The sequence below is a fragment of the Scylla paramamosain genome, chromosome 44, assembly GCF_035594125.1.
Source record: "Scylla paramamosain isolate STU-SP2022 chromosome 44, ASM3559412v1, whole genome shotgun sequence".
Taxonomy (NCBI): Eukaryota; Metazoa; Arthropoda; class Malacostraca; order Decapoda; family Portunidae; genus Scylla; species Scylla paramamosain.
Window position 1 is genome coordinate 5746345 of NC_087194.1, and position 26170 is coordinate 5772514.

Consider the following 26170-nt stretch of genomic DNA (forward strand, 5'->3'; position numbering starts at 1 on the left):
TAGTCATCTGGCCGTCCATCAGTCTGTGGGCCGCCGCCGTGGTGATGACCACCAAAGAAGCATGGATCTCGCAGATTTTGCCTCGACTTCCACCGCCTGAATAACGTCACCATTAAGAATGCACACCTACTGCCAAGGATAGACGACACCTTAGAAGCCCTCCATGGGTCGGTATGGTTCACCACCCTAGAATTGCAGTCAGGCTATTAGCAGATCACCAAGTGAGCGGGATAAGCGCAAGACTGCTTTTCACACCAGCTAAGGACGCTTATACGAATCAAACGTTGTCGCCTTTGGGCTCTGCAATGGTCCCGCAACATGCGCCCGCCTGATGGACCAGGTGCTGGAAGGAATGTCATAGGAGATTTGCCTGTGCTATTTAGGTAACGTCGTGGTATTTTCTGCCACCTGGGATGACCACCTGGTATGCCTTCACTGCGTGTTTGTGAGGCTACGCGAGGCCGGGTTGAAACTGAAATCGACCAAATGTGCTCTAGCGCAGCGAGAAACGACCTTCCTTGATCACGTCATATCAAAGGACGAACTAAGGGCTGACTCGAAAAACTTGGCGGCGATTCACAGTGTCTCGAGCCCCACCACCGTCAAAGAACTACAGTCCTTTTTGGGCATGGCGGTGTACTATCGCCGATTCATTAAGAACTTCTCTGATAGAGAAGTACACGCTCACCCGAAAGGATGTGGCGTTGTAACGGAACAGAGAACGCGAGAATGCTTTCCACGACCTCAAGGCAGCACTAACAAGCCACTCCCAGTCACGACCTTCCCAAACTTTGCACTCTCGTTCTGCTTGTACATGGACGCCAGCGATCTGGGTCTAGGAGCAGTACTAGCTCAAGTGCAGGACAAAGAACCTGTCATCACCTATGAAAGCAGCACCCTGAGAGCCTCGGACAAGAATTACAGCGCTACCAAGAAAGAGTGCTTCGCAGTGGTCTGGGCACTGGAGAAATTCCACCCTTATCTCCGCTGCAACCACTTTCACGTGTTCACCGACCACTATAGTCTCCAATGGCTGCGGTCAATGAAATCGGAAGATCGTTTTTTACATACATGGGTGTGCTCTTTGGAAGAGCACGAATTCGAGATCAAGCACTGTCTGGGAAAGTCAGAGGCACATGTGAACGGCCTGTCTCGCCTGCTTTCAATCTCCCTTCAGCTAGTCTCACTTCCCAGTGATGTGCAAACCGAGATGAAGACTGCAGTCTTCGCTGTAAAGCACGGTGAACGCCCATCCCCAGGACTTCGATTGGCAGCCACCTGTTTCACCGACTGGGACATCCCGCCTTGGGGGCAAAGAGCGCCAGACAAGCTATGTCTCTGCTCCATAGCACAGCTGGGGGACATCTGGGAATCTGCAAGACTATAGGCAAGTTCAGGCAGCAGTACCACGCCCCTCAAGATAACACTCATCGCCCGGAGAGTAGTGACTCGTTGTAAAGGATGCCAACTTGGGACAGACTTCCGCAATCCGTCTGTGCCACCTGGAACCATAGCGAATTCCAAACCATGTGATACTCTGGCTGTAAACGTGATGGGACCTTACCACCACATTGGGGTAAACGTTTCATCACCCTCATTGACTGCTTCTTTTGCTTCATTATCCTCATACCCTCCAGTGATGGGAACGACAGTGGCTCGTGCACTGATGGACCGGGTTGTCTCCGTGTTTGGGATACCTCGGAGGAAACTCTTGGACCGCAGGTGTGAATTTACCAGTTGCACCTTGGTGTGAACCTCCCCATATCACCCCCAGGGTAACGGAATTGCCGAACGATCTCATCGGACAACTGGCAACATCCTCTGAGCAATAAGAGTGGAGGAACCTCAATCCAGCTGGCTGGACGCTGTCGCCTCTGCTCAACTAGCCCTCAACTCGGCACCTCACGACGCCCATGGCTACAGCCCTTTTGAAGTAATCTTCGGGCGGGTAGCTGCCCTCCCGCCTGATCGACACTACCCAGCTCCTGCAGTTCACCTCGTCATGACTCCTATCTCTGACTAGACTCTCCGAGATGCACTGCGAGTCGCCCAACAAGCTACCTTGCAATAGGCACGCCACCTATTTGCGTTTGGAGAATCCCTTCCAACCGGGTACACGCATCCTAGTCACCACTCCACCCAATCAACGGAACTCTAAGCTTTTACCTCGCTGGTCAGGCCCATTCACTGTCACTCACACGCACAATCCATACCAGGTGTCCTACGCCGTGTGGACAGGTGAGTGCACTATCCATGTCGCCGACGTTAAAACCTACTACCCACCGTCAGACGCAGTGGGTGCCTTGGAACCTGCACTTCCTCCAACGGTGGGCCACCCTCTACAGGCATCCTCCGGAGCCTGGTCTGCCCCGACCGTCTTTATCACATCATCCGATCATCCGAACTATCCTAGCCAGTAACCCCGAGCCACAACGCCTTTCTTACACGCCCTTGCCGACAATTCTGCCCAGGAAAGGCGGTGCAGTTGACGGTGCCGGACGGCTCGCTCACGCCTCGGTCACCACGGAAGCAACATCGTCGAGGGTGATGTACTCTAGCTTGGGGAGGCCGATAGGCAACCCTGGGGTACCCTGGTGTGCGGCTGGGGCTCCCGGGGGGAACAGGGACGGCACCCTCCTTGTTCCAAGCGCGGGAACGGCGGTCGGACAAAAAAAAAAAAAAAAAAAAAAATTATATATATATATATATATATATATATATATATATATATATATATATATATATATATATATATATATATATATATATATATATATATATATATATAAAGCTGGTTGACTAGGGGATGTGTTTCCCTTTCCTGCAGCATAAGGTAGTGAAACGAGTATGAAATAAAACTTACAATCATTATTAAACTAAATATCCATTACCTGAAGCGGGCATAGCGCGTGCAACTTATCTAGGACAAAGTGATCCCGCTTGAGTTCAAGTAAGTATGTACACACTTATATAACATATACATGCTAATAAGCAGTAAAGGAAAGCAAAGATCACGAAACATATACAAGTCAATAAGCAACGAAGTGAATGTAACATGTTCCAAATAATAAGCAGTAAAGGAAAACAAATATATACCCAAATTATAACACAAATATAAATAGCTCAGGCGTGTACGTAATGAAGAGTGTGAGTGTACATGTGCGTGTGTGTGTGTGTGTGCACGTGTTTGTGTTTGTCACCTCTTCTTCTAACTGACGCGAGAGAGCGTCGGCGATGATATTATCAGAGCCTTTAATGTGTCGGATGGCTATGTTATAAGGCTGGAGGAGAAGTGACCACCGGAGAAGACGCTGGTTGGTAAACTTGTTTCGCCGTAGGTATGTCAAGAGAATTGTGGTCGGTGAATACCTGCAGGGGCTTGGCGCTGACGTGCAGGTAGCATTCAAATTTGAATTGCAGAGACAATTGAGAGCAGTTCCTTCTCGCTGGTGCTTTAATTCCTCTGGTGGCTGTTAAATTTGGCTGGGTGATATGCCACCGGATTATCGATTCCGTTCATCTGTAGGAGGACTGCCCCTGAGGCGATGTCGTTGGCGTCGGTTTGCAGAGAGAATGGCTGGGAGATGTCCAGTGCTTGCAGTACCAGCTCGCGAGCTATAAGATTTTTGAGTTGATCAAATGTCCGCTGACAGTCTGGTGTCCACTCGAATTTGGCAGTTCCACTGCTTAATCCTGTCAAAGGGGCGGCTTTTTCCAAGAAGTTCGGGCAGAACCGATGGAAGAAACCCGCCATTCCGAGGAAGCACCGTTCTCCCTCTTGGAGGTTGGCACCGGAAACTCCAGTACGGCGGACACGTTGGCGGCTCTGGCTCTGGGCCATGTCCCACATGGTGCCCAAGTAGGTGACTGTTGTCCCACCGAATGTAGTTTTGGCCAATTTTATCGTCAGCCGTGCCTCCTGCAGTCTGTGGAACATCATAGCAAGTTAGTGGATATGCTGCTTCCAATTATCTGAGAAGATAAGATCGTCTAAGTACACCGAAACTCCGACTAGGTCTTGAACGAGGTGATTCATGGCCCTTTGGAAGGTGGCTTGGCAATTTCTTAAGTCCCAAATGGAGCCACCCAAATGGAGCCACCAAGTAGTGAAAAAGGCCAAAGGGGGTAATGAAGGCTGAAATTTCCTGAGCTCTCTTAGTGAGTGGTATTTGATAGTAGCCTTTTAAGAGGCAAATCTTAGTTACAAATTTGGATTGTCCCACCTCATCAAGGAGATTGTCTATTCGTGGTAATGGATAGACACCTGTCACTGTGATAGCATTCACTCGTCTGTAGTCCGTGCAGAAGCGTAGTTGACCATCTTCTTTGGGGACGAGTATGCACGGTGAAGGCCAAGGGGTGTGACTAGGTGCAGCCAACCCCTGCGTGAGTAGGTAATCAACCTCTTTCCTCATCAGCTCTCGTTTCTGAGGATGTAGACGGTAAGGAGCTTGGCGGATAGGTGAGGTGCTTGGTAAAATTTGCACGTCGTCAAGGGGCACTGTTGTGGGTGGTTTTGAAAAACATCTTGATGTTGCTCCACAAGTGAAATGATGTCCTGTGCTTGTGAGGAAGATAGTCACAGGTGACTGAGGTCATCGTGTAAATGTTCAAGTATATTTGAGTTACTGGAGGTGTCTTGTATATCTGGAGTGGTGTCTAAAACTACTTGCTTAGTTTGTGCGATTATATTTGACCCACAAGGAACAGGTAACACTGCAGTTGGAGAGTCTGGTGCAGGCGTTGGGTGCTTGTATTAATTTGAACAAGTTAGCATGAATTAATTGTGAAGACTTAAGACGATCAGGAGTCTCAATTATATAATTTGTATCACTTACGTTCTTGAGGATGTCATATGGACCGTGATACTTAGCAAACATGAAGACCAGTGCCTCGTTCCATTCCTGGTCCTGTTCGTAACAAAACTTTCTAACATTGATTTTAGGGTTTGATGATACGTTTCTAGAGCACCCTGAGACTTCGGATGTTAAGCGGTCGCTAGAGTCTGCGTAATACCAAGTTCAGTTAAGACAGCCCGGAAGAGATCACTCGTGAAGTTTGTTCCGATCGCTCTGTATTTCCTGGGGAATGCCATAGGTGGTAAACATGTGGGTGAATTTAGACAACAGTTTTATCATTGATGTTCTTAATAGGGAAAGACTCAGGATACCCAGTAGTTGGGTTAAGTACATTTAGGATGTATAGGTTACCCTTCTTGGTTTTTGTTAAGGGCCCTGCAACATCAATGATTATTTTGTGAAATGGTTCTGAAGGAACTTGTAAAGGATGTAGGGGGTAAGAAGGGATGGTTTGCTTAGGTCTGCCTGCAACTTGACACGCATGACATGAATTAACAAATGAGGCTACGTCTTTCCCTAGAGCAGGCCAGTAAAAATGACTCCATATTTTATCACAGGTTTCCGTGATAACTAAGTGTCCAACAACGTTTTCATGAGCGATCTCTATCACCGGTGTTCTCAAGACTCCTGGCGAGACTACTTGATGGACCTCAGCCCATGCTGAATCGTCACTGAGTTTAGGTGGTCTACACACTCTCACAAGGATGTCGCCTTGGTAGTAAATTGACTGGCAGTGAATGGTCTGATCCTTAGGAATGACTTGGGGGTGAAAGTTTTGGGCCACAGAGAACTTCAGTAGTGAACAATTGATTTAGGTTCACTTGAGCTGGAGGATTAGGAGGTTTGGGCAAAGACTGAGCAGCAACGGGATTGTTCTAGGCGGCTTGTGCTCGGGTCACGGCACAAACCGGAAACAAATTAGATTGTTCCCGCTCAAGATCCTCTGTAGGATTATATGGGAGTGGTGAGTCTTTAATGACAAGAGGTGGAAAGACTGCACCACCGACCAAGTCATTAGCCAGTAAAAACTCAGCATTACGTACGGGCAAAAATTGATCATTACTGACCCCAACAATCACTTCTCCCTTCACTATAGGACTGTCAAGGTGTACTCTGGCTAGCGGGAGTGGAAATGGATCATGAAAATCCTTTAAATACACCTTTTCATCTTTTTCAATCCCAGGGACTGCTGATTTTAGCACAAATGACTGTCCTCCAGCAGTACCCCTTATGATATTTACTGAATATTTTATCACCAAAGGAGACTGATCCTTCAGAAATAAGTGGAATAGATAACTTGTTAGAGGGATCTGTTTTCGTAGTGTTAAGTAAGACCAATGGTTTAGTAAAAGCACCTTTTGCTACTTTGCACTTGGGATTAGGACAATCTCTTATGAGGTGGCCAGACTTTTTGCAGTATGAACACACTGGCGAGAACTTGTTACTACTAACGACTCACTTGCCATTGTTTACAGCACCTGCACCGGACTTAACTATTGACTCAGCCTTCCTCTCTCCCACGGGACCTGGACGGTGAATCAGTGAAAACACGTCTGCAATTTCAGCAGCTTTAAGTAAGTGTCTCGTCTCTGCTGGTGATGTGCATTACAACTGAATGAGGCACCTTGCGTTTAAATTCCTCTAAGGCGATCAAGTTTACTAGCTGGTCATATATTGTGACTAAAGCCGATTTAAGCCACTTTTGCAGCGCTCTGTACTTATTCGATGCGAACTCCAATATGTCTGGTGTCGGAGTTTGTTAAGATTCCTAAATTTTTGTCTGTAACCCTCTGTTGTAATGGAATATGCCGCTAGAATACCTTTCTTAACCGAGGTATAATCAGTGTTATTTTCTAGACCTCCCAAGATAGTTTTAAAGCTTTCTCAGTGAGCTTGGGCCTTAAGAGCCTTGTCCAAACCTCCTGAGGCAATTCAAAGTGTTCAGCAGATGACTAGAACTCCCTGATGAAACTTTCGGGATCTTGATTTGAGAATTGTGGTGAGAGGGACAAATATTTTATTAATCTTAGCCTTGTTTGATTTTTTTTTTTTTGCAGCAGAACTAGTGAGCTCTTTCTCTGCTTGTTTCTCCTTATGTTCTATCTCTCCTTCTTGTTATACTCTGTCTCTCCTTATGTTCTATCTCTCCTTCTCCTTGTTATACTGTCTCTCCTCACGTTCTCTTTGTTCACTCATGTTCTCTGTCTCTCCTTCTCCTCCTCCTCATATTCTATCTGCATTTGCAAGGTTTTCATTTTAAGTTTTTTAAGATTTTCTAGAAAGGATATTGGGTTCTTTAGTGTGACCTATCTCGAGTCCTTTATTAGGGCTTGGTTCTTCTCCAAGATGAGTTAAAATGAGTCATGAGGTCATCTTTTCGAATGTCATGTTGGAATGGAATCTCGAAACCACTAGCAATGTGTTTTAGTTGATCCTTGGTTACTTTGTAGGCTTTAAGTTCTTCTACAGAAGGATTTCCTACAAATTCTCTATGGTCTAGGAATTTCGCCATTTCAATGTACTCACTTGAGTAGTAAATGAAAATATTTGATATCAATTCTACCACAAGTTATCTCCTAAGTTTCACTTGAGTTAAAGCCTTGACACAAGAATCGAGAAAATTATTAACCGCAAAGACGGGATTTGCACCCTTGGATACGAGTTACAACCTTTAAGAGAGGGGCGCGACCCCTGATGAGCCTTTCCTTTACAGACGTAACTAGCTGTAAGTAAGCGAATGATGTAACTAGCTGTAAGTCAGCGAATGATGTACCTCACAACAAACAGGAGCTGGCCTAAAGTACTCTTTTGAGTTTAGACTGGTCTACTTACTCGCGAGGAAATTAAGAATTGATTTGGAGCTTCAATGGCCCCGAATGAGTGAGCACGAGTCTCGGAGCATTATGCGAGGAAGTGAACTACATTCCACGGAATAATCCCTACCTGAAACCGATACAACTACTGATGTGAATACGCACTTAGCCCTTTACCTGTTCACCAGGCCTATTGTGAAATATTTAAAGGCAAGGTCACCGTGCACCCACCAGCAGATGCTCGTGAGACAAATGAAGTGACGAAAATGAGTGTGAATAATGTGGTTATGTACGTATGTCAGTGGGGTATGTATGCCTGAAAACAAACCTTAACAAGTCAGAAACTGTGATTACTTAACTAGCAATTACGTGAACATACAAATCACACCAGTTCATTAGATACTGTCGCGGTCAGGCCCCCAGTATGTGTTACAAGCACGTGTAGTGGTAGAAGTTGGCTGAATAGAGGTGTGTTGTACACTTTCTTGCAGCACAAGGTAATGAAACGAGTATGAAGTAAAACTTACATTCACTATTAAACTAAATATCTACTACCTGAAGCAGGCATAGCGGGTGCAACTTATCTAGGACACAGTGATCCCGCTTGGGTTCAAGTATGTATATACTTACATAACATATACAAGCTAATAAGCAATAACGGAAACCAAAGGTGACGAAACATATACAAGTTAATAAGCAACACAGTGAATGTAACATGTTCCAAATAATAAGCAATAAAGGAAAACAAATATATACGCAAAATAAAACAAATATAAGTAGCTCAGGCGTGTACGTAATGAAGAGTGTGAGTGTGTGTGTGTGCTCGTGTTTATCACCTCTTCTTCTAACTGATTTAATGTAAACAATTCCAGGCAGCAGGAGGGAGGATGGTTCCAACTGCGAGAAGCGAGTGAGACTGACTAGGTGTGGAGGTGGAAGTCAGTCCTCAGCTCGGTTAGCCCGATCGAGACGTGAATCGAGACGTGTTTCCAAAGCTTCGTCTCTATGATACCGCCACGGTGTGGTCGAGACGGTATTCGAAGCCGATGGTTAGTTGGAGAGATTAGTAGTTGGCGATGCGGGTACAAGGGCCGTGATAATATTAATATTATATATATATATATATATATATATATATATATATATATATATATATATATATATATATATATATATATATATATATATATATATATATATATATATATATAAACTAACCTTTCTGTTAACTTGCCCCACCATACCAGTCCATCGGCCGCTTGGCAACTTAGCGCCCCATGTACCATCTGGCGACGGCTTAAAAGAAAACCTGGTTTCGACAAGAGAGAGAGAGAGAGAGAGAGAGAGAGAGAGAGAGAGTTTATGCTAGATCAAGTTCATACATTCTCTCTCTCTCTCTCTCTCTCTCTCTCTCTCTCTCTCTCTCTCTCTCTCTCTCTCTCTCTCTCTCTCTCTCTCTAGTTACAGAGAGAAGGATAGAAGCCGTAGGAGGGTAGTTTGGAAATCAAAGCTTTATGCCTGACTCTATCAAAAGCTTTTGATTTATCTGAGGCAACAGCAAAGGTTTCACCAAAATCTCCAAAAGAGGATGACCAAGACTCAGTAAGGAAAGCCAGAAGATCGCCAGTAGAGCGGCCTTGACGGATAAGAGATCAGATAAAGGGTTGTGAAGTGATGGATGTTTAAGAACCTTCCTGTTGAGGATAGATTCAAAAACTTAGATAGGTAGGCAGAAAATTAAAGAAATAGGACGGTAGTTTAAGGGATTAGAACGGTCACCCTTTTTAGAAAAAAACTGAATGTATGCAAACGTCCAGCAAGAAGGAAAGGTAGATGTTGACAGACAGAACTGAAAGAGTTTGACTAGGCAAGGTGCAAGCACGGAGGCACGCAGGTTTCAGAGAATAATAGGAGGGACCTCATCAGGTCCATAAGCCTTCCAAGGATTTAGGCCAGCGAGGGCATGGAAAACATCATTGCGAAAAATTTTAATAGGTAATATGAACTAGTAAGATGGTGGAGGAAAGGGAGGAACAAGCCCTGATTCGTCCAAGGTAGCGTTTTTAGCAGAGGTTTGAGAGAAGAGTTCAGCTTTAGAGATAGATGTGACAGCAGTGGTGCCATCTGATTGAAATAGAGGAGGGAAAGAAAAAGAAGCAAAGTTATTGGAGACATTTTTTGGCTAGATGCCAGAAGTCACGAGGGGAGTTACATCTTGAAATACTTTGACACTTTCTATTAATGAAGGAGGTCTTGGCTAGATAAAACAGTTCAAATTATAGTAAGGAGAAAATACACATCATGCATGGAGTTCCACAGTTTACCAGAAAAGGGATGAATCATTACAATATAAGTAACTCTTGCATTAGAGAGGTGGATAGAATCCGGGTGAGAGAAGGAAGAGTCTTGTGCAGCGAAGCCACAGAAAGAGGGGAGACATGAAGTTAGAAGGATCAGAAGAGATGTTAGCGTGAAAATAGCTGTAGAAGACAACAAAGAATGCAACATGCGGCAATGACAGGATATGTGGAGAAAAAAAAAAAGTCAGTTAGAGGAAATATGATAGGGCGAAATGCTTTTGATTACATCCTGTCTAGAAGAGTAGTTTGAGTGGAACCCCATAATACATGTAAAACGTACTCCATACATAAACGATAAGGCCCTTGAACAGAAGGTAGCAGCTAAGGGTGTCAGAAAAAATAAATAAATAAATAAAATAAATAAATAAATACTGTCGACTGACGACTCAGAACGCGTAACCTGATAGAAGCTCTTTTAGCAAGAGATGGGATGTACAAGTATGGTCTTTTAGTAAAGGACAAACCGATGATGTTCAATGCAGAAGAGAGGAATCACTGAGTGTCGCTGGAGAAGGGGAGATTCTAGAAGGTTGTGTCAAGTTGACAGGAGGGGGAACTGAGTTTTTGAAGCACTGAACAACATCAAGTGTGCTCTATCCCAGTCAAAAAGATTAGAAGTCAGGCGTTCTGTGGCTTCTCTGTGTGAAGTTTTCTTTCCTGAAGGGTCAGTGAAAAAGACACGAAAAAAGTATAGAGTGGGTATGAAAAATGTGGAGTGGACAGGAAAAGCGTGGAGTGGATAGGACAAGGAGATTGATTTAAAAGATCATTGATGAATAATGGAGAGATTGACTGATTGATTGATTTAATTTATGGCGTCGCAACATCGCTGTCATATAGCGCTGCTACAAACCTTTAAAAGGGCAAAGATTGCAGTTCTTAAAATGTCAGTATTAAAAACAAAATTATAGGTAAAAAAATAGTAAATAGGAAGAGCCATAAAAGAAAAAAACTTAAGTAACAAAAAATGAGAACTGGTACAGTAGTGTTTTAGTTAGTTAAATTAATTTAAAGTGACGGGGTACTGACCCCACCGACCCAGACCACTGTTGCTGGCGTTGTTTGTTACGTGCTCAAGACACTGACCCCACTGACCCAGGCCGCAAGACCTGGCGTTTTTTGTTACGCCTACATCAGGTATATAGGACGAAGAATAAAGAAACAATAGGTCCATTAAAGGCAGCTGATGGGGAACTGGTTAGTTCTGGGGAGGAGATTAATAAAATTCTGAATGAGTTTTGACAGTCTTCACCCAGGAAAACATGCAGGATGTGCCGAATAGTGAACAAACGTTTAGAGCAGATGAGAATGAGTAGCTGACAGATATTACCATTACTAAGGAGATAGTGGAACAAGAGATAGATAGCCTAAAAAAAATTTAAGACACCAGGACCAGATGAAATATATCCCAGAGTACTTAAGGAATGCAAAGAGGTTATTGGTGAGCCATTAGTTTCTGTCTTTAGGAAATCACTTGAGTCAGGTGAGGTACCAGTAATGTGGAGGCAGGCTAATGTAGTATCCATCTTTAAGAAAGAAAATAAAACTCTGTTTAATTATATACCTGTCAGCTTAACTTCTGTAGAAGATAACATAATAGAGTCAGTAATAGCGATGAACATTAGAAAGCATTTAAACAAACAAAACTTGATAAATCAGTCACAGCATGGCTTCACGAATTTCCCGGGAAGTCTTGCCTGACGAACTTGTTAAGTTTTTACAGTAGGGTGTACGAGGCAGTAGATAATGGTGATAGTTATGACATCTTATATCTGGACTTTAGTAAAGCGTTTGACAAGATACCCCATCAGAGGATCATGAGAAAGGTTAGGGCACACGGGATAGATGGGAAGGTGTTAGGCTGGATGAGGTCATAGCTAAGCGACAGGCGACAGAGAGTTGTAATAAACGGCTCTAAATCCGAGTGGGATCAAGTAATTAGTGGGGTGCCACAGGGATCAGTATTAGTTCCTTTGTTGTTTTTGATATATATTAATGACTTGGATAATGGAATTAGTAGTGATGTTAGTAGATTTGCGGATGACATGAAGATAGGTAGATTATTTAGGTCAGAATCAGATGCCATCGCCTTGCAGGCAGAGTGAGATAGGATGAACGAATGGACAGACAGATGGCAAATACAGTTTAATACCAACAAATGCAAAATACTTAGCGTAGGTAGAGGAAACCCACACAGTAGGTACACAATAAACAATAAACAATAAACGAAACTCTGGTAGGTTCAGCGTACGAGAAAGATTTAGGAGTTATAGTTAGCTCTGAACTCCGTCTAAGAAAGCAATGCATAGAGGCCAGAAACAGGGCAAATAGGGTATTAGGATTAATTTCCTGGAGTGTTAAAAGTAGAAGACCGGAAGTAATATTAAAGTTATATTTGGTCAGACCTCATCTAGACTACGCTGCGCAGTTCTGGTCCCCATGTTACGGGAAGGCTATAGGTCTATTAGAATCAGTACAAAGGAGAATGACTAAAAGGATACAGTGGATGAGGAGTATTCCTTACAAATCAAGACTGAAACTGTTAAATTTACATTATTTAGAGAGACGTAGGCTAAGAGGGGACCTGATAGAAATCTTTAAGTGGAATAAAAATTATAAAATGGGGTACGTAAGCAAAATTCTTAGGATCAGTAACCAGGATAGAACAACAAATAACGGGTTGAAGCTTGAAAAAAATCGTTAGTACTGAGTCATTAGGGAGCTTTAAGGGAAGATTAGGCAAATTTATGGATGGGGATGACAAGCGGAAATAGGTAGGTATACTCGTATTTCATACAGGGACTGCCAAGTGTAGACTTGATGGCTCCTTGCTGCTTCTCTTATTTCTTAAATTCTTGTTATGTTCTTCCAGTGCAAAGATATAGTTCTGTCCAATACTACTCGTATATTACTGATAAATTAAATAAAATAGGAATCTATAATTTGTTTAGAAGACCAGAAGACTTGGAAAATCCCATCCTCATCGTGGCAACAGAAAAAAAATCGTTCCCATAACTTCACCAGACTGGGACACTCCACTAGAAAGTCTCATCCGGTCAAATCCTCCCATCTGCCCTGTCAACTGGCAACAATTGCCACCTTTATACTGGAGTATAAGTCATGAGAGGGAATGGGGTTGGAAGGAGCAACCCGAGTTGCCGCCTCCTTAGCCAGGCTATCGGCCTTCTCATTCTCCTGAACTTTAACATGTGCAGGGACCCACCAAAATGCATTGTGATAGCTTCTACACTGTAAAAGGTATAGCCACTCAAGAATCGATAAAATATGTAGGTGATGGGAAGAAAACCGGAAAGAACATTGCGAGAATCGCTAAAAATTGTAAAAGATGAGGTGGGAAGAGTAAAAATAATTCTGAAAACTAAAATAATGGCAGCTAAAACAAGGAACATAGTCGGGAAGACGTTGAACACGATACCAGCACCCAAGTAATATAGACTTGCGACGCAAGTCGATTGGAAGGACACCAGCGTCCATCAGTAAGCTAAGGACTGGGGATGAGCGGAATGCACCAGTTGACAAGCGAACACCGGCATGGTGCACCGAGTCCAACACACGAAGCCGAGGCTCAGTACCAGAGGAACAAACCTCACAACCGTACTCAAACTTTGAAAGAATAAGGGTTCGGTGCAAGAGAAGGATGGTTTGTCTATCAGCTCCCCAAGACCCTAAGGAGTGACAGCGCCTTCATACATTCTACCTTAATATAACGAATATGAGGTACCCAAGTCATGCGTCTGTCAAATGCAAGTTCCAGGAAACGAGTTTCCTCAACACAAGAGATTCTTCGATCACATAGATATAGATCTGGCTCAGGCAAAAAAGGTAGGGCCACAGTCTTCGAAGCTGGGAAACGAAATCCCCGAGTTACCGCCCAATGAGAAATCCCATTAATTGCTAACTGCAGTTTCCTCTCAATCAAAGGCATCCGCGCCGCAGAAAAGGAGATCGACAAGCCATCGACATATAAGCTATCAAGAACTCCTTCCGGAAGTACACCACTGACACTGTTTACAGCCACAGCGAAAAGTGTGACATCATGTATTGTTCCTTGCAGCACGCCATCTTCAAGTGGGCGAGCTCCTGACAGATCGCCACTAATCTGTACCCGTAAAAAAACGACGAGATAAAAACTGTTGTATAAAAATAGAGTCGGCCACGGACCAAACTCGAAAACACTAAATAAAATACCATGACGCCAGGCTGTGTTGTAAACTTTCTCTAAATCAAAAAAGACTGTGACATGGTGTTACTTATTAGGAAATGCCTCACAAATAGAAGATTCCAGAGACAATAAAGCATCAGTGGTAGATCGCATTTTCCGGAAACCATACAGAACAGGAGACAAGTAATTAACTCTCTCTCCAAGTACCACATAAGCCTGATATTCACATTCTTTTCCAGCAACTTACAAATGCATGAAATTAAAGAAATGGGTGGATAATTGATCGTTAGCTGATGATCTTTCCCGGGCTTTGAAATGGGAATAATTACAGCCACATCCCAAGATGGAAAATCACCGGTATTCGAAATAAAGTTATAGATGTCAAGCAAAAAAGAATATGAGATGTCGGCGGGACCCGGGGATGAATCATGGCACTGGGACAAAGACATGCGTAGCTCGGACTAAAAAAAAATGGAACATTGTAAGACTCTCCACCAGCGGGATACAAAATTGATGCCAGCAGATGCGGACGATGAAGTGCCATAGGTGTAGATGGATCCTTTCTAGAGACACTTGCAGAGTGCTTAGAAAACAGGTCGGCAACTGTCTTTGGGTCTGCCATCGTGCCCCCATTACAAGATAAACGCCAGAGGCACCTTCGCTTAGGGGGATCCTGAGGAGGGATTGGAGCGATAGGACAAGATAAAGATATGAGATTGTGATCGGAGGAGCCCAACGGAGAAGAAAGGGTGACAGCATAAGCAGAAGGATTAGAGGTCAGGAAAAGGTCAAGAATGTTGGGCGAATCTCCAAGACGGTCAAGAATACGACTAGGGTGTTGCACCAATTGCTCTAGGTCGTGGAGGATAGCAAAGTTGAAGGCTAGTTCACCAGGATGGTCAGCGAAAGGAGAGGAAAGCCAAAGCTGGTGGTGAACATTGAAGTCTCCAAGAATGGAGATCTCTGCAAAAAGGAAGAGGGTCAGAATGTGTTCCACTTTGGGAGTTAAGTAGTCAAAGAATTTCTCATAGTCAGAGGAGTTAGGTGAGAGGTATACAGCACAGATAAATTTAGTTTGAGAGTGACTCTGTAGTCGTAGCCAGATGGTGGAAAACTCGGAAGATTCAAGAACATAGGCACGAGAGCAGGTTAAGTCACATAAATGCAACATCCAGCTTTGGATCGAAAATTAAGATAAAGTAGGAGGGAACAGGAAAGGGGCTACTGTCAGTTGCCTCAGACACCTGAGTTTCAGTGAGGAAAAGAAGATGAGGTTTAGAAGAAGAGAGATGGTGTTTTACAGATTGAAAATTAGATCTTAGACCGCGAATGTTGCAGAAGTTAATGAAGAAAAAGTTGAGGGGGGTGTCAAGACACTTAGGGTCGTCGACAGAAAGGCAGTCCGACCTGGGGACATTTATGGTCCCCTCCCCAGACTGGGACTCCGAGGCTGGTGTAGGAGTCGCCATGATAATTTTGAAATTTTTTAGTGAAGGGTGTGTTTGTTATTAAGTGCTTGTATTTTTGTGTGGAGGAAGAGAGTTGTCTTTAGAGGGTAGGCTGTGACTGCCCCCTTGTGTTGTGAGACACAAAGGGAAACGTTCAGTGATGTCACAGCTGGGTTTAATGATAAGTTCACAGCACCCCCTGAACAGTGCTTTAGATCTCACTGGGAATAATCATCGTTTCGCAGGTGTCTACTGCCTCCTCCTGAAGGAGGTGTGAAGGATTGAATGTGTATATTACACTGTATATTAAAAAAAAAAAAAATAATAATATATATATATATATATATATATATATATATATATATATATATATATATATATATATATATATATATATATATATATATATATATATATATATATATATATATATATATATATATATATATATATATATGACATAGGGCTTGAAAAATAAAAATAAAAAAATCAAATAATAAAAATGAAGTTAAATAAAAAAATGGTTTAATACCCAAATAATGGTGATGGCCAAGAGAAAAAAAAAAAAAAAAACGATCGTTGGTCAATGGGGACTCCGCGTGTCGTGGCCCGGTGTCCTGAAGCCCGGGAATGCTTAAAGTTCACGGGAGGCAGTAACAGGGCGCCAAAGGCGCCAGAGGGGCGCCAGGAATGCCTGTTTCTATGTCTGCCGTCGGTCGCCCACATCGGCTCGTACTGTTCCGAGCCTCTTGGCTTGAAAAAGAGCTTTCTGGTTCACGGCCCTGTGAACTCTGGATGAGCATTGTGAATGGTGCTTCGCTCTCGACTACAGAGTCACTCTCTAACTAAATTTATCTGTGCTGTATACCTCTCACTTAACTCCATACGCTCTTGATCGGGACACGACATTATAAACTATGTACATAAACTGATTAAATATGTAAATAGAAATGTTTAAGTAAAAGTATGAAAGTGTGTATGGATTGTGTACTGTGTGATCTTAATATGAATGTGTATATACATAATACGCAGTAATGCTAAGCAGCCTCGCTAGTCCCTACCTGTGTGCTTCCTCAATCTCGTCAGAGGCGCGGTCGTGAACGGACCTCCCTTCCCAATCTCCACACCACACGCAGGCTATTTTGCGTGGCTGGAGCCGTGTTTTACACTCGTCGTCGCAAGTGCGAATTGTCTGGCTTGTGTGCTTTTTGTTGGACCCCTCACTGCCCTGATATAGTGCTCAGGGTCTGACGCAGCTTCCTACTTGGAGGAAGATGTGGCTTCTTTTGAGGACGATGACATCCATGTGGATCACTGGCCTGAGCGCTCATTCCAATCACAAAACCTTCCAACGCCATCGTTCGCCCCTCAGCATGGCCGGCAAGTGTTCTCTCCTCGTCCACGTCCAGTAAGCGGTCTGCAGAGGACAGTCCCAGCGCAGCTACCGAGGACTGTCGGCCACCTGTCGCTAAAGACGGCGAGGGGTGCTCCCTCTGTGGGTGGTGTGCCTGGTTCTCGGTCTGCTCTGCCTCTCCCTGGTGTTTCTCCCCGTGCCCCTTCCCGACCCTCGCCTAACTTTCCAGCGTTTGCCCCGAGAGACGCTTACGTCAAGCTCTCCTTCAACGGGAATCCATCCATGGACACAAAGCTGCGATGGTTGTCTGCTATTAACAAGGCCTTTCAATTACAACGTGATCTGGCTGTGGTCAAGACTGCTGACGTCAACTGGTTTGTATACATCTCTTGCCAGCGGACGGAAATCCTTGAGCATGTCAAATGTGATGATTTCCTGTCACTCACTCCTCACGACTCATCTGAGAGGTCCCATAAGTTCCCTAGCTATATTCTCACACGTTTTCCCGTTGATGTGGATCATCGACTGGCTGAGACACATCATGGTGTGCACTCTCCCCGACGCTTTATACGGGATGAGTCATCACCCATGAACCACATTGTTGTTGTTTGGAGTCTTCCTGACCGGGCCCCACACACTATCACCTTTGACTTCTTTCCCTGTCTTCCTGCGTGTGAAGTGCGGAAACTCCACAATGACCAGCCTTGGTGTTACAGGTGCTGGGGTGTTGATCGCATCTCCAGGTACTGCTCTGCCCTGCCTAAATGTGCTTGGAGTGCTGCATGTCATGACTCCAGGACGTGTCCAGTTAAGAGTGAGCCTTCGCGCCCAGCTGCATCCTCTACCACCCCCGGGCCTTTGTCTCTTGCGGACGTGTCGCGTTGGATGTGTCCCCGCTGCTTACTTGGTGGTTAACGTCTGGCATGGCTGTGTTCGACGCCAAGTCCAGCCACGATCCCCGACCGGACCGCCCTCTCCACCGCCTACTTCTTCCCCGCCTATTCTCTCCACTACCTCTGCTTCTCCACAAGACCTGGCCCTCCGCAAGTCCGTTGCTTTCTTCCAGGCACGGTGCGCTTGCACCGTGCCATCAAGGTACCGCTTCGCTTGCCTTGATGACAGGATTGACGGTCTGCTTACTGCTCATGCTGCTACTGACTCTCTACCTTGGTTGAATCCCAGCAGACCATCGTCGATTCTGTCAACTTACTCGCTGGATCAATTGCTTGGACAAACTCTTTGAGTTACTCCCTATTTCTGGCCAGTCCTCCCCTGCTCGCTCGTCTTCTGCCACTTTCCGGTCTCCTTCGTCGCTGATTCTACACTAGATACACTCTCTTGGAACGTCTTATCATCCACACGTAATTTTTCTCCAGGAAGCATTTCCAGGCCAGCCCCACAGCGGGCAGGCTCCTTTCCTAAACGGTGATGTTCCTTATGTCCATATGGTACGGAATAGTCTCCAAACCTACATCCATAGTTCTCTGACGCACCGACTTCTTCGCACCGACTTCTTCGCATCTCCACCGACCTTGACGTAACTTTTCAGCTTTCTTGTGGTCACCGTAGGGAGTGCTGTCTTACAGCTTTGTAATGTTTACTAATGTTTGCCCCTGCTCGCCTTCATCCTGTTGCTCTTCTTCCTCCTACAGTGTAAGGCATGGTGTATTTGGGGATTTCAATGCGATCGTTCTAGCCCCTCCAATCGTCCTGATGTTCTCTTCTATTATCGTACATCCGTAGCCGTCACCTGACGCGCTGGGACACTGGCGACACCACTCACTCCTGGGGCTGCTACTCTGGGCCACGTCCTCATCTTTGGCTTAGTTGCAGCCCGAGTCCAGTGCTCCTCCTGGCTTTATTTGATCTCGTTGTCCTTCGATTTCGCTATTCTCTTCCTGCTTTGCCTGCTTCTGCTTCACATCTGCGCATTACTGTGCCCCGTAAGTACTGCCAGATGTATATCTTGTATATGGCTTGCATGTTGCCTACTCTTGACTGTACTTCACCTGATCAGTTTTACTCCAGCCTTGTCTCTGCCACACATGACTTTCACAGGTTGTACGTCTCAAGGCCACACTTCCGCTCACTCCTGGACTCTGGACACGCCTGTTCAACAGGCAAGGGAAGAAACCGAACGGGTTGGTCTCTTGTTTCAAGCGAACCCATCTCCTGAATTGCTTCGTTACCGACAGTCTAAGGATGCTCTAACAGCCCTATTGAAGTGCGTGAGTAATGAATCTTTGCAAAGGTTCACGGACAGTATTAATCATCAGACTAGTGTGGCTTCCATGTGGCATCTTGTCCACCGAGTGGCAAAGAAGACGCCTTCCAGTGCCCGCCATCACACAGCTGGCGAATACACCTGACAACTGTTGATGCATGATGGTAGCAGTCCATCTCAGCCAACCTCTCTCTTCATATACGAGATGCTCTCTCTTTCGGTGGTCTTGACCGTTAGCTCCGCCTGGTATCTACCCTGTTACAAGAGGATGACTAGGATTCTGTATCGATCATCGAGGGTGAGTTGTGCCGTGCTTTTTCTGCTCGTCTCCTGGTGATGATGGCATTACTTGTGCTGCGCTACAACTACTGCAACAAGTTTCTGGTAATACTTTACTGCGTCTCTTTAACCTTTGTCTTCGTGATGGGTTCCAACTGCAAGCCTAGACCAGCAGCACTATCATACCCATCCCAAGCTCGGTACAGCAAAGTTCAGGCCCATTTCTCTTACTTCCTGCTTTTGTAAGGTAATGGAAAGAATGTTGTTGAACAGTTTCATGTACCGCCTCCAGGACCACCTCTCTTTAAGTCTGTTTGGATTTCTTCCTCAGCGTAGCACTCACCACTGCCACTACTTATACTCTTGCCTATCCCGAGAAAACGTGGCGACCTTTGTTGACCGTAAGAGTGCGATTGACATTGCTAACAGGGACATCATTCTGCACCAGCTCGTCGACTTTGATACCAATCATCTTACAGTGGATTAGGAGTTACCTTAGTAATAAGACCTCCAGTGTGTTCTTCAGCTCGGTTCTTTACAGGATTTTCTTTTTGGTACGCCTCAAGGGAGTGTCTTTAGTCCCTTTTGGTTCAACATTTTAATGCACCGGCTACTCACTACTCACTACTCACTACTCACGTGCTATCACCTGATATGCAGATGATTTGTGTATCCATTCCAATTCACCAGGAAATCTTCAGTTATTTTTTGACTTAGAGGAGATTCTCTGTGGCCTCCTCTAACTGTTTCTCCAGAGAAAAACAGAATTTTCTCCTGCCACTCTATCAGATTTCACCACTGAAGAAACTGCAGTCCCTTTGTGCACCAGTATCGTTACCTTGGTGCATCTGTCAAGATTTCAGCAGCCCAACTCCCGGACCTATCTATCGTCCGTGACCTGATGGATCGCCTCCAGAGACGACTACAACCTTTTCAGTGCTCAAAAGTAACACTTCAGGAATCTCCAACCTTGTGGCCAGGATATTATATATGACTCATTCGCTCTCTCGTCGATTACCTCTCCCCTGCCTTGATTCTGTTTTCTCGGACTGCTCTGGAACCTCTAAGAAAATTACAGAATAGAGCAATGAAAATCCTTCTTGGCTGTACTATGTCTACTAGGATTGTTAACATGCAGCGTGAACTATGCCTTTTACTAAGATTGTTAACATGAAGCGAGAGCTATGCCTTTTCACCAATGGTCGAGAAAATATACTCCAATGTCACTTGCCTCACTTTCAAGTGCCTCCACTTTCTATATCTCTGTCCCTATTACTGGCAGGTGATCATGTCCTCTCTGTCCCACCTCACCTGTCCCTCCGATACTGCCCACTGGTCGTGTTCTTATCAGATCTGTTTCTTCTTTGCTGTGTAGCCTTAATAAGGATATCCTCGCTGCTGACGTGCACCCAGGCTCACACCCCACCCCCCCCTGGATGCTACCAACGGGAGAGGTAAGCCCTTCAGTCCCTTTCCGCGTCTTTGCCCATCCCACACTGCAGTAGTCAGTCCTATAAATTATTATTTTTTTTTTTCCTTAATGTTTTTTTTTTTTTCCTTAATGAGAGTTCATAATTTGTTTGAAAATTTTATGGGTACCCTCTCACATGGGTTTGCCCCATAATGCCACAGGTAATCGCTTAGCTAAGGAAGCCTAGCCGCCTACCACCTCGTTATGATGGGCGCCCTCTCTTCCTCTCCTGCTACCTCTCCAGACTCCGCTCCTCTGCTCTCCTCCCAGTGCGGCGCCGCAGGGATGCAAAGACCCTTCAGCGTCACAATTATCCACTACGAGTCTGTCTGTTACTACGAGGACAGCCGCTGGATGTAGTATGCCGTCACCTTGTCCTCCACTACACCCTAGAAGAGATTTTTGTGCGTTTCCCTCGTTTCGGGGGATTCACATAATTATTAATACCTTGTGCCTGATGTGACTTCTAATTTAAATAAATTAACTCCACCTTGATTTGTTTTGATTTGCTGTGTTTTCGTGTGCACGTGCGTGTGTTTGTGTATTTCTGTCTGTGTCCTAATTTCTGTATCTACGTCTGTTTCCTTTGTCCTGTGTGTGTGTGTGTGTGTGTGTGTGTGTGTGTGTGTGTGTGTGTGTGTGTGTGTGTGTGTGTGTGTGTGTCTTTCTGTAAACAGTATTTTGTCAAAATCAAGATCTACTTTATGTAAATTTGACTAACGCTACGGCGCAATAAATTAATCAAATCGACCTGTGTGCTTGTGAGTTCTTCTCCCTCTCCCCTGCCCTGACAATGGTAGATTTGTAATAGGATCAGGAACCCTGGGTTAATTAGGCGTGCGTGAAGAAATGGATGTGTATATCATATTGTGTATTTATAAAATAAGTGAATAAAAAACAAATTAATAAGATTGTTTATCATATTGTATATTTCTAAAATTAATAAAAAACAAACAAAATTAGATTAATAAGAAAAATAAAAACGAAATAAAACAATGGGCTAATACGCGCGTTAGGGTGATGGCAAAAAAAAAAATAAATAAATAAAATGAATAAATAAATAAAAATTAGTGCAGCTATAGAAGGCTCGGTTATATGACCTGAAAAAAAAAAAAAAAAAAAAAAAAATAGCTATAGCTGATGGAAAAATAGTGTACTTCAGTCATACGAGGTTGACAGTTTACGTGAAAGACGTGAACAGCGACTCGCCTCCTCTGTCACCGACATGCTGACGTCGGTGGACCAGGCTGGTGTTAGTTAACCCAGTTGCTGCCCTGGCTCAGGCGATTCCCCACCCTCCAAATGAACCCCGTGAGACGGTGGACGAGGAGCAGCAAGTTGGTGTAACAGTACAATATCGAAAAAGCCCAAAGCATCTAAGAAAGTTCTGTTCTCTGTATATGTGACACTGTGTTCTTTATTTATAACAATGTTGTTCTTTCCTCATCCAGATGATCATGAACTTCTTGAGTTGCTGAATGAAGGCTTTTTAACATTAACGTTTGGTGAACTCAATGGGTTTAATTATCGATTCAGTGTGGGTGACGATTCAACTGGCTTAAATATTTCTGACCTTTAACTGAACTGCTTAAATATATCTCTACCAAACACTCAATATTATAATCAAAAGGATTTAGAAAATAATTTAATCACTAATAGTCATTCTCCATCTTTTGTCATGTACAACATAAATAGTATCCCCAATGATCTAGAAAAGTTTCTCGTTTATTCTGCTATTTTCTCCAACAATCATAACATTGATATAATTGAATTCTGTGAAACTCGACTTTCTAATAATGTTCAAAATCTTTATAGTGTCTCAGGATACAAACAATTTACTAATAACATAAATTGTTATGGAGGAGGGGTCTGTATGTATGAAAATTTTATTTCATGTCATATTTGTAATAATTTATGCATTATGAGTGATAGCATTGAAACCTCATTTATTGAAGCTTCATGTTTGGGTAACCTTTGGCATTGTTTACCGTAGACCGTATATCTATATTCATTGTTTTAGATGAAATTTTATGTAAAATAGCAACTGGTTTAGGAGTCGCCATGTTGGAATTTATAGGTAATATTGAATAAAGGGTGTGTATGTAATTAGATGCATTTAGTTTTGTGCGAAGGAAGAGATTTGTTTTTAAAGGGCAGACTGTGACTGCCCCCTTGTGTTGTAAGACACAAAGGGAAACATTGTGAAGTCACTGATGGATTACTGATAAGTTCACAACACCCTCTGATCCACTGCGTCAGACCCCTCTGGGTGTAATTATCATTTCGACAGATGTCTACTGCCTCCTCCGAACCAATTACACCAATAGGTAAATAGAAATGTGATGCTCCCACTGCTTTGTTATTTAGACACTTTAAAAATGGAAGAATTCGTGACGTTTATAATTTGGAAAGTCTTGAATTCACACACAAACAATTGTTTCCACAATCCTCTGCTGCACTCCACTCTTTTCAAATACGCAATATCATTGCTAGAAATAGCCATCACTTAAGACCACCTTTTCCATCTACAGAGACACAACGAAGATTTGTCACATTATGGATGTATTTGATGGAATGACTTACCAAACCATATAAAATCTATTAGTAATAAATTCATTTTTAAAATTAATTTAAACCTATATATTTTAACTATGTATCGAAAACAATTACTCACTGTTATCGTATTATTAATATTATTTCTTTAATATGTTTCGCGTATCTTGTGTCAACATGTATCTATGAAATTATGTATGTAGAGATGAAGTATGGATAAAAGTATTCAATATATGTTGTGATGCAAGACATTTTAGAGAGAGATTATATCCATAGTATATAACTGTCTAATTCAAGGCATTATCTTTAATATTACAGGCCTGTCAGAAGTGGTTGATTTAATGGGCCCAGCCTTGTTTACAGTATATGAATTACGGCTACAGATGCATTTATATCTGGCTAATAAACTAATTGAATTGAATTGAATGTATCGCGGAGGTGTTCCACTCATACCGCACTTTTAGACAGGGTGGAAACAAAAGGTTTTCTTATCAGCTCCTCTCCTTTAACTGATTGTCTTCTGCCTCTCTCATCGCCGCAGTGATAGATCTCTTGCTATCTTCTACCGCTATGTTCATGCTAACAACTCTTCTGGTCTTGCTAACTGCATACCTTCCCTTGTCACGCGGCCTCGCTGCACAAGACTTTCTTTCCCTCACCACTATTCTGTCCACCCCTCTAATGCAAGAGTTAACCAGTATTCTCAATCATTCATACTTTTCTTTGGTAAACTCCGGGAATCCCTGCCTACTTCTGTATTTCCTCCTTCCTATAACTTGAACTCTTTTCGATAGGGAGGTCTCAAGACACTTATCGTCTATTATTTGATCATACTATTTGGCATTGCTTTGGGAACTGGCTGGCATTCAAGTGGGCCTTTGATTTTTTTTTTTTGCTTGTAGTTCCCTATACATTAAAAAGAAAAAAATATATATATGATCACCAGTAGACTAACCACGACGCAACCCAAACTGGGTTGTGAAGTGATAGATGTTTAAGAATCTTCCTGTTGAGGATTAGTAAAAAAAAAAAAACTATATAAGCAGGAAATTAAAGCAATAGGACGGTAGTTTGAGGAGTTAGAACGGTCACCCGTTGAAAAAAAAAAGAAAAAAAAACAGGCTAAATGTAGGTAAACTTCCAGCAAGAAGGAAATGTAGATGTTGATAGATAGAGTTGGAAGAGTTTGACTAGGTAAGATGCAAGTACGGAGACACAATTGCGAAGAATAATAGGAGGGACATCATCAGGTCCATAAGCCTTCCGAGTATTAAAGCCTGTGAGGGCATGGAAAACATCATTGCGAAGGGTCATAATAAGTAGGATTAAATAACTGGAGGGTTGAGGAAAGGAAGGAGCAAACACTGAATCATCCAAGATAGTTTTTAGCAAAGATTTAAGCGAAGACTTCAGCTTTGGAGGTAGAATGAGATGGAAGTGGTGCTACTAAATTGAAATAAAGGAGGAAAAGATGAAGTAAATTTATTATAGATATTTTTGCGAGATATCACGAGGAGAGACTGATATATAAATATTTTGACATTTTATATTGATGAAGTACTTTTTGGTTGGTTAGAAAACAAGGCTTGACATGATTTCAGGCAGAAATATAAAGTGCATGAGATTTAGGTGATGGAAGGCTAAATTACCCTTTGTGGGTCGCCTCTCTATCATGAATAGCACGACAACACGTTGAGTTAAAGCAAAGTTTGGGAAGTCTGGAACAATAGAAAGAGTGAGGAATGTACTCCTCCATACCAGGCACTATCACCTGTTATGCGCTCACCATACAAAAAATGGTTGCTGACACAATAACAGTAGTCATTCAATGGGAAATCAGAATAATATTTCCTCATCCCCCAATTAGCAAAGGCAGAACGTCAGATGCACCTCTTCAGAGAATTCTGAGGAAGAATTGGGGTGATAGGACAAGATACAAATATGAAGTTACGATCGAAGGAGCCCAAGATAGAATATGGGGTGACAACATAAGCAGATGGATTAGAGGTTAGAAAAAGGTCAAGAATATTAGGCGTATCTGCAAGACAGTCAGGAATACGAACAGGGTGTTGCACCAGTTTACTCTAGGTCGTGAAGGATAGCAAAATTAAAAGCTATTTCACCAGGGTGGCCTTTTTTTCTCCGACTGCTCTGTCCCTTTCAGTCGCCTCTTACGGTAGGCAGCGAGTACAATGGCAGTATTCTTAGCTCCTGTCACAGATCAGACTATTCCTTTCTATCGGGGGACGGCGGGGATGAGTGAATGATGCTTATGAGAGTGTATGCTGCTTTGTCTGGTCCGGCCTGTGTGGGAGTGCCGGCCTGGATATATATTTAAATTTGTTGATTGATTTTGTAGATATAATTGCTGATGTTGAAGGAGTGACAATCTTAGATATCTACACTGTCAGTTCCTCCCGGGGATCGGGAAGAGAAACGGACGTATCGTGTCACGTTGTTGCTTGACAAGTAGGGAAACTTCTACAAGAAAGGGAGGAATCCTGGATTTTCTAGAATTGGCTGCATCATTAAATAAGAGTAATATATATATATATATATATATATATATATATATATATATATATATATATATATATATATATATATATATATATATATATATATA

General features: G+C 43.3%; 1 protein-coding gene and 1 long non-coding RNA gene across 2 annotated transcripts in view; one reads left to right on the forward strand and one right to left on the reverse strand.

Annotated features, from left to right (window-relative positions):
* LOC135094027 (uncharacterized) overlaps nucleotides 1-26170 on the reverse strand; it is a 31653-nt gene that overhangs the window by 4366 nt on the left and 1117 nt on the right. Inside the window, exon 3 of the long non-coding RNA XR_010263548.1 lies at nucleotides 8891-8981. This is a non-coding gene — a long non-coding RNA (uncharacterized LOC135094027). The remainder of the gene's footprint in view (nucleotides 1-8890; nucleotides 8982-26170) is intronic.
* On the forward strand, nucleotides 13557-21681 carry LOC135094172 (uncharacterized). Its single transcript, XM_063994018.1, has 4 exons — nucleotides 13557-13647; nucleotides 13975-14081; nucleotides 16901-20974; nucleotides 21153-21681. Exons 1-3 carry the CDS (start codon nucleotides 13557-13559, stop codon nucleotides 17930-17932), a joined length of 1230 nt encoding a protein of 409 aa, XP_063850088.1. The 3' UTR covers nucleotides 17933-20974; nucleotides 21153-21681.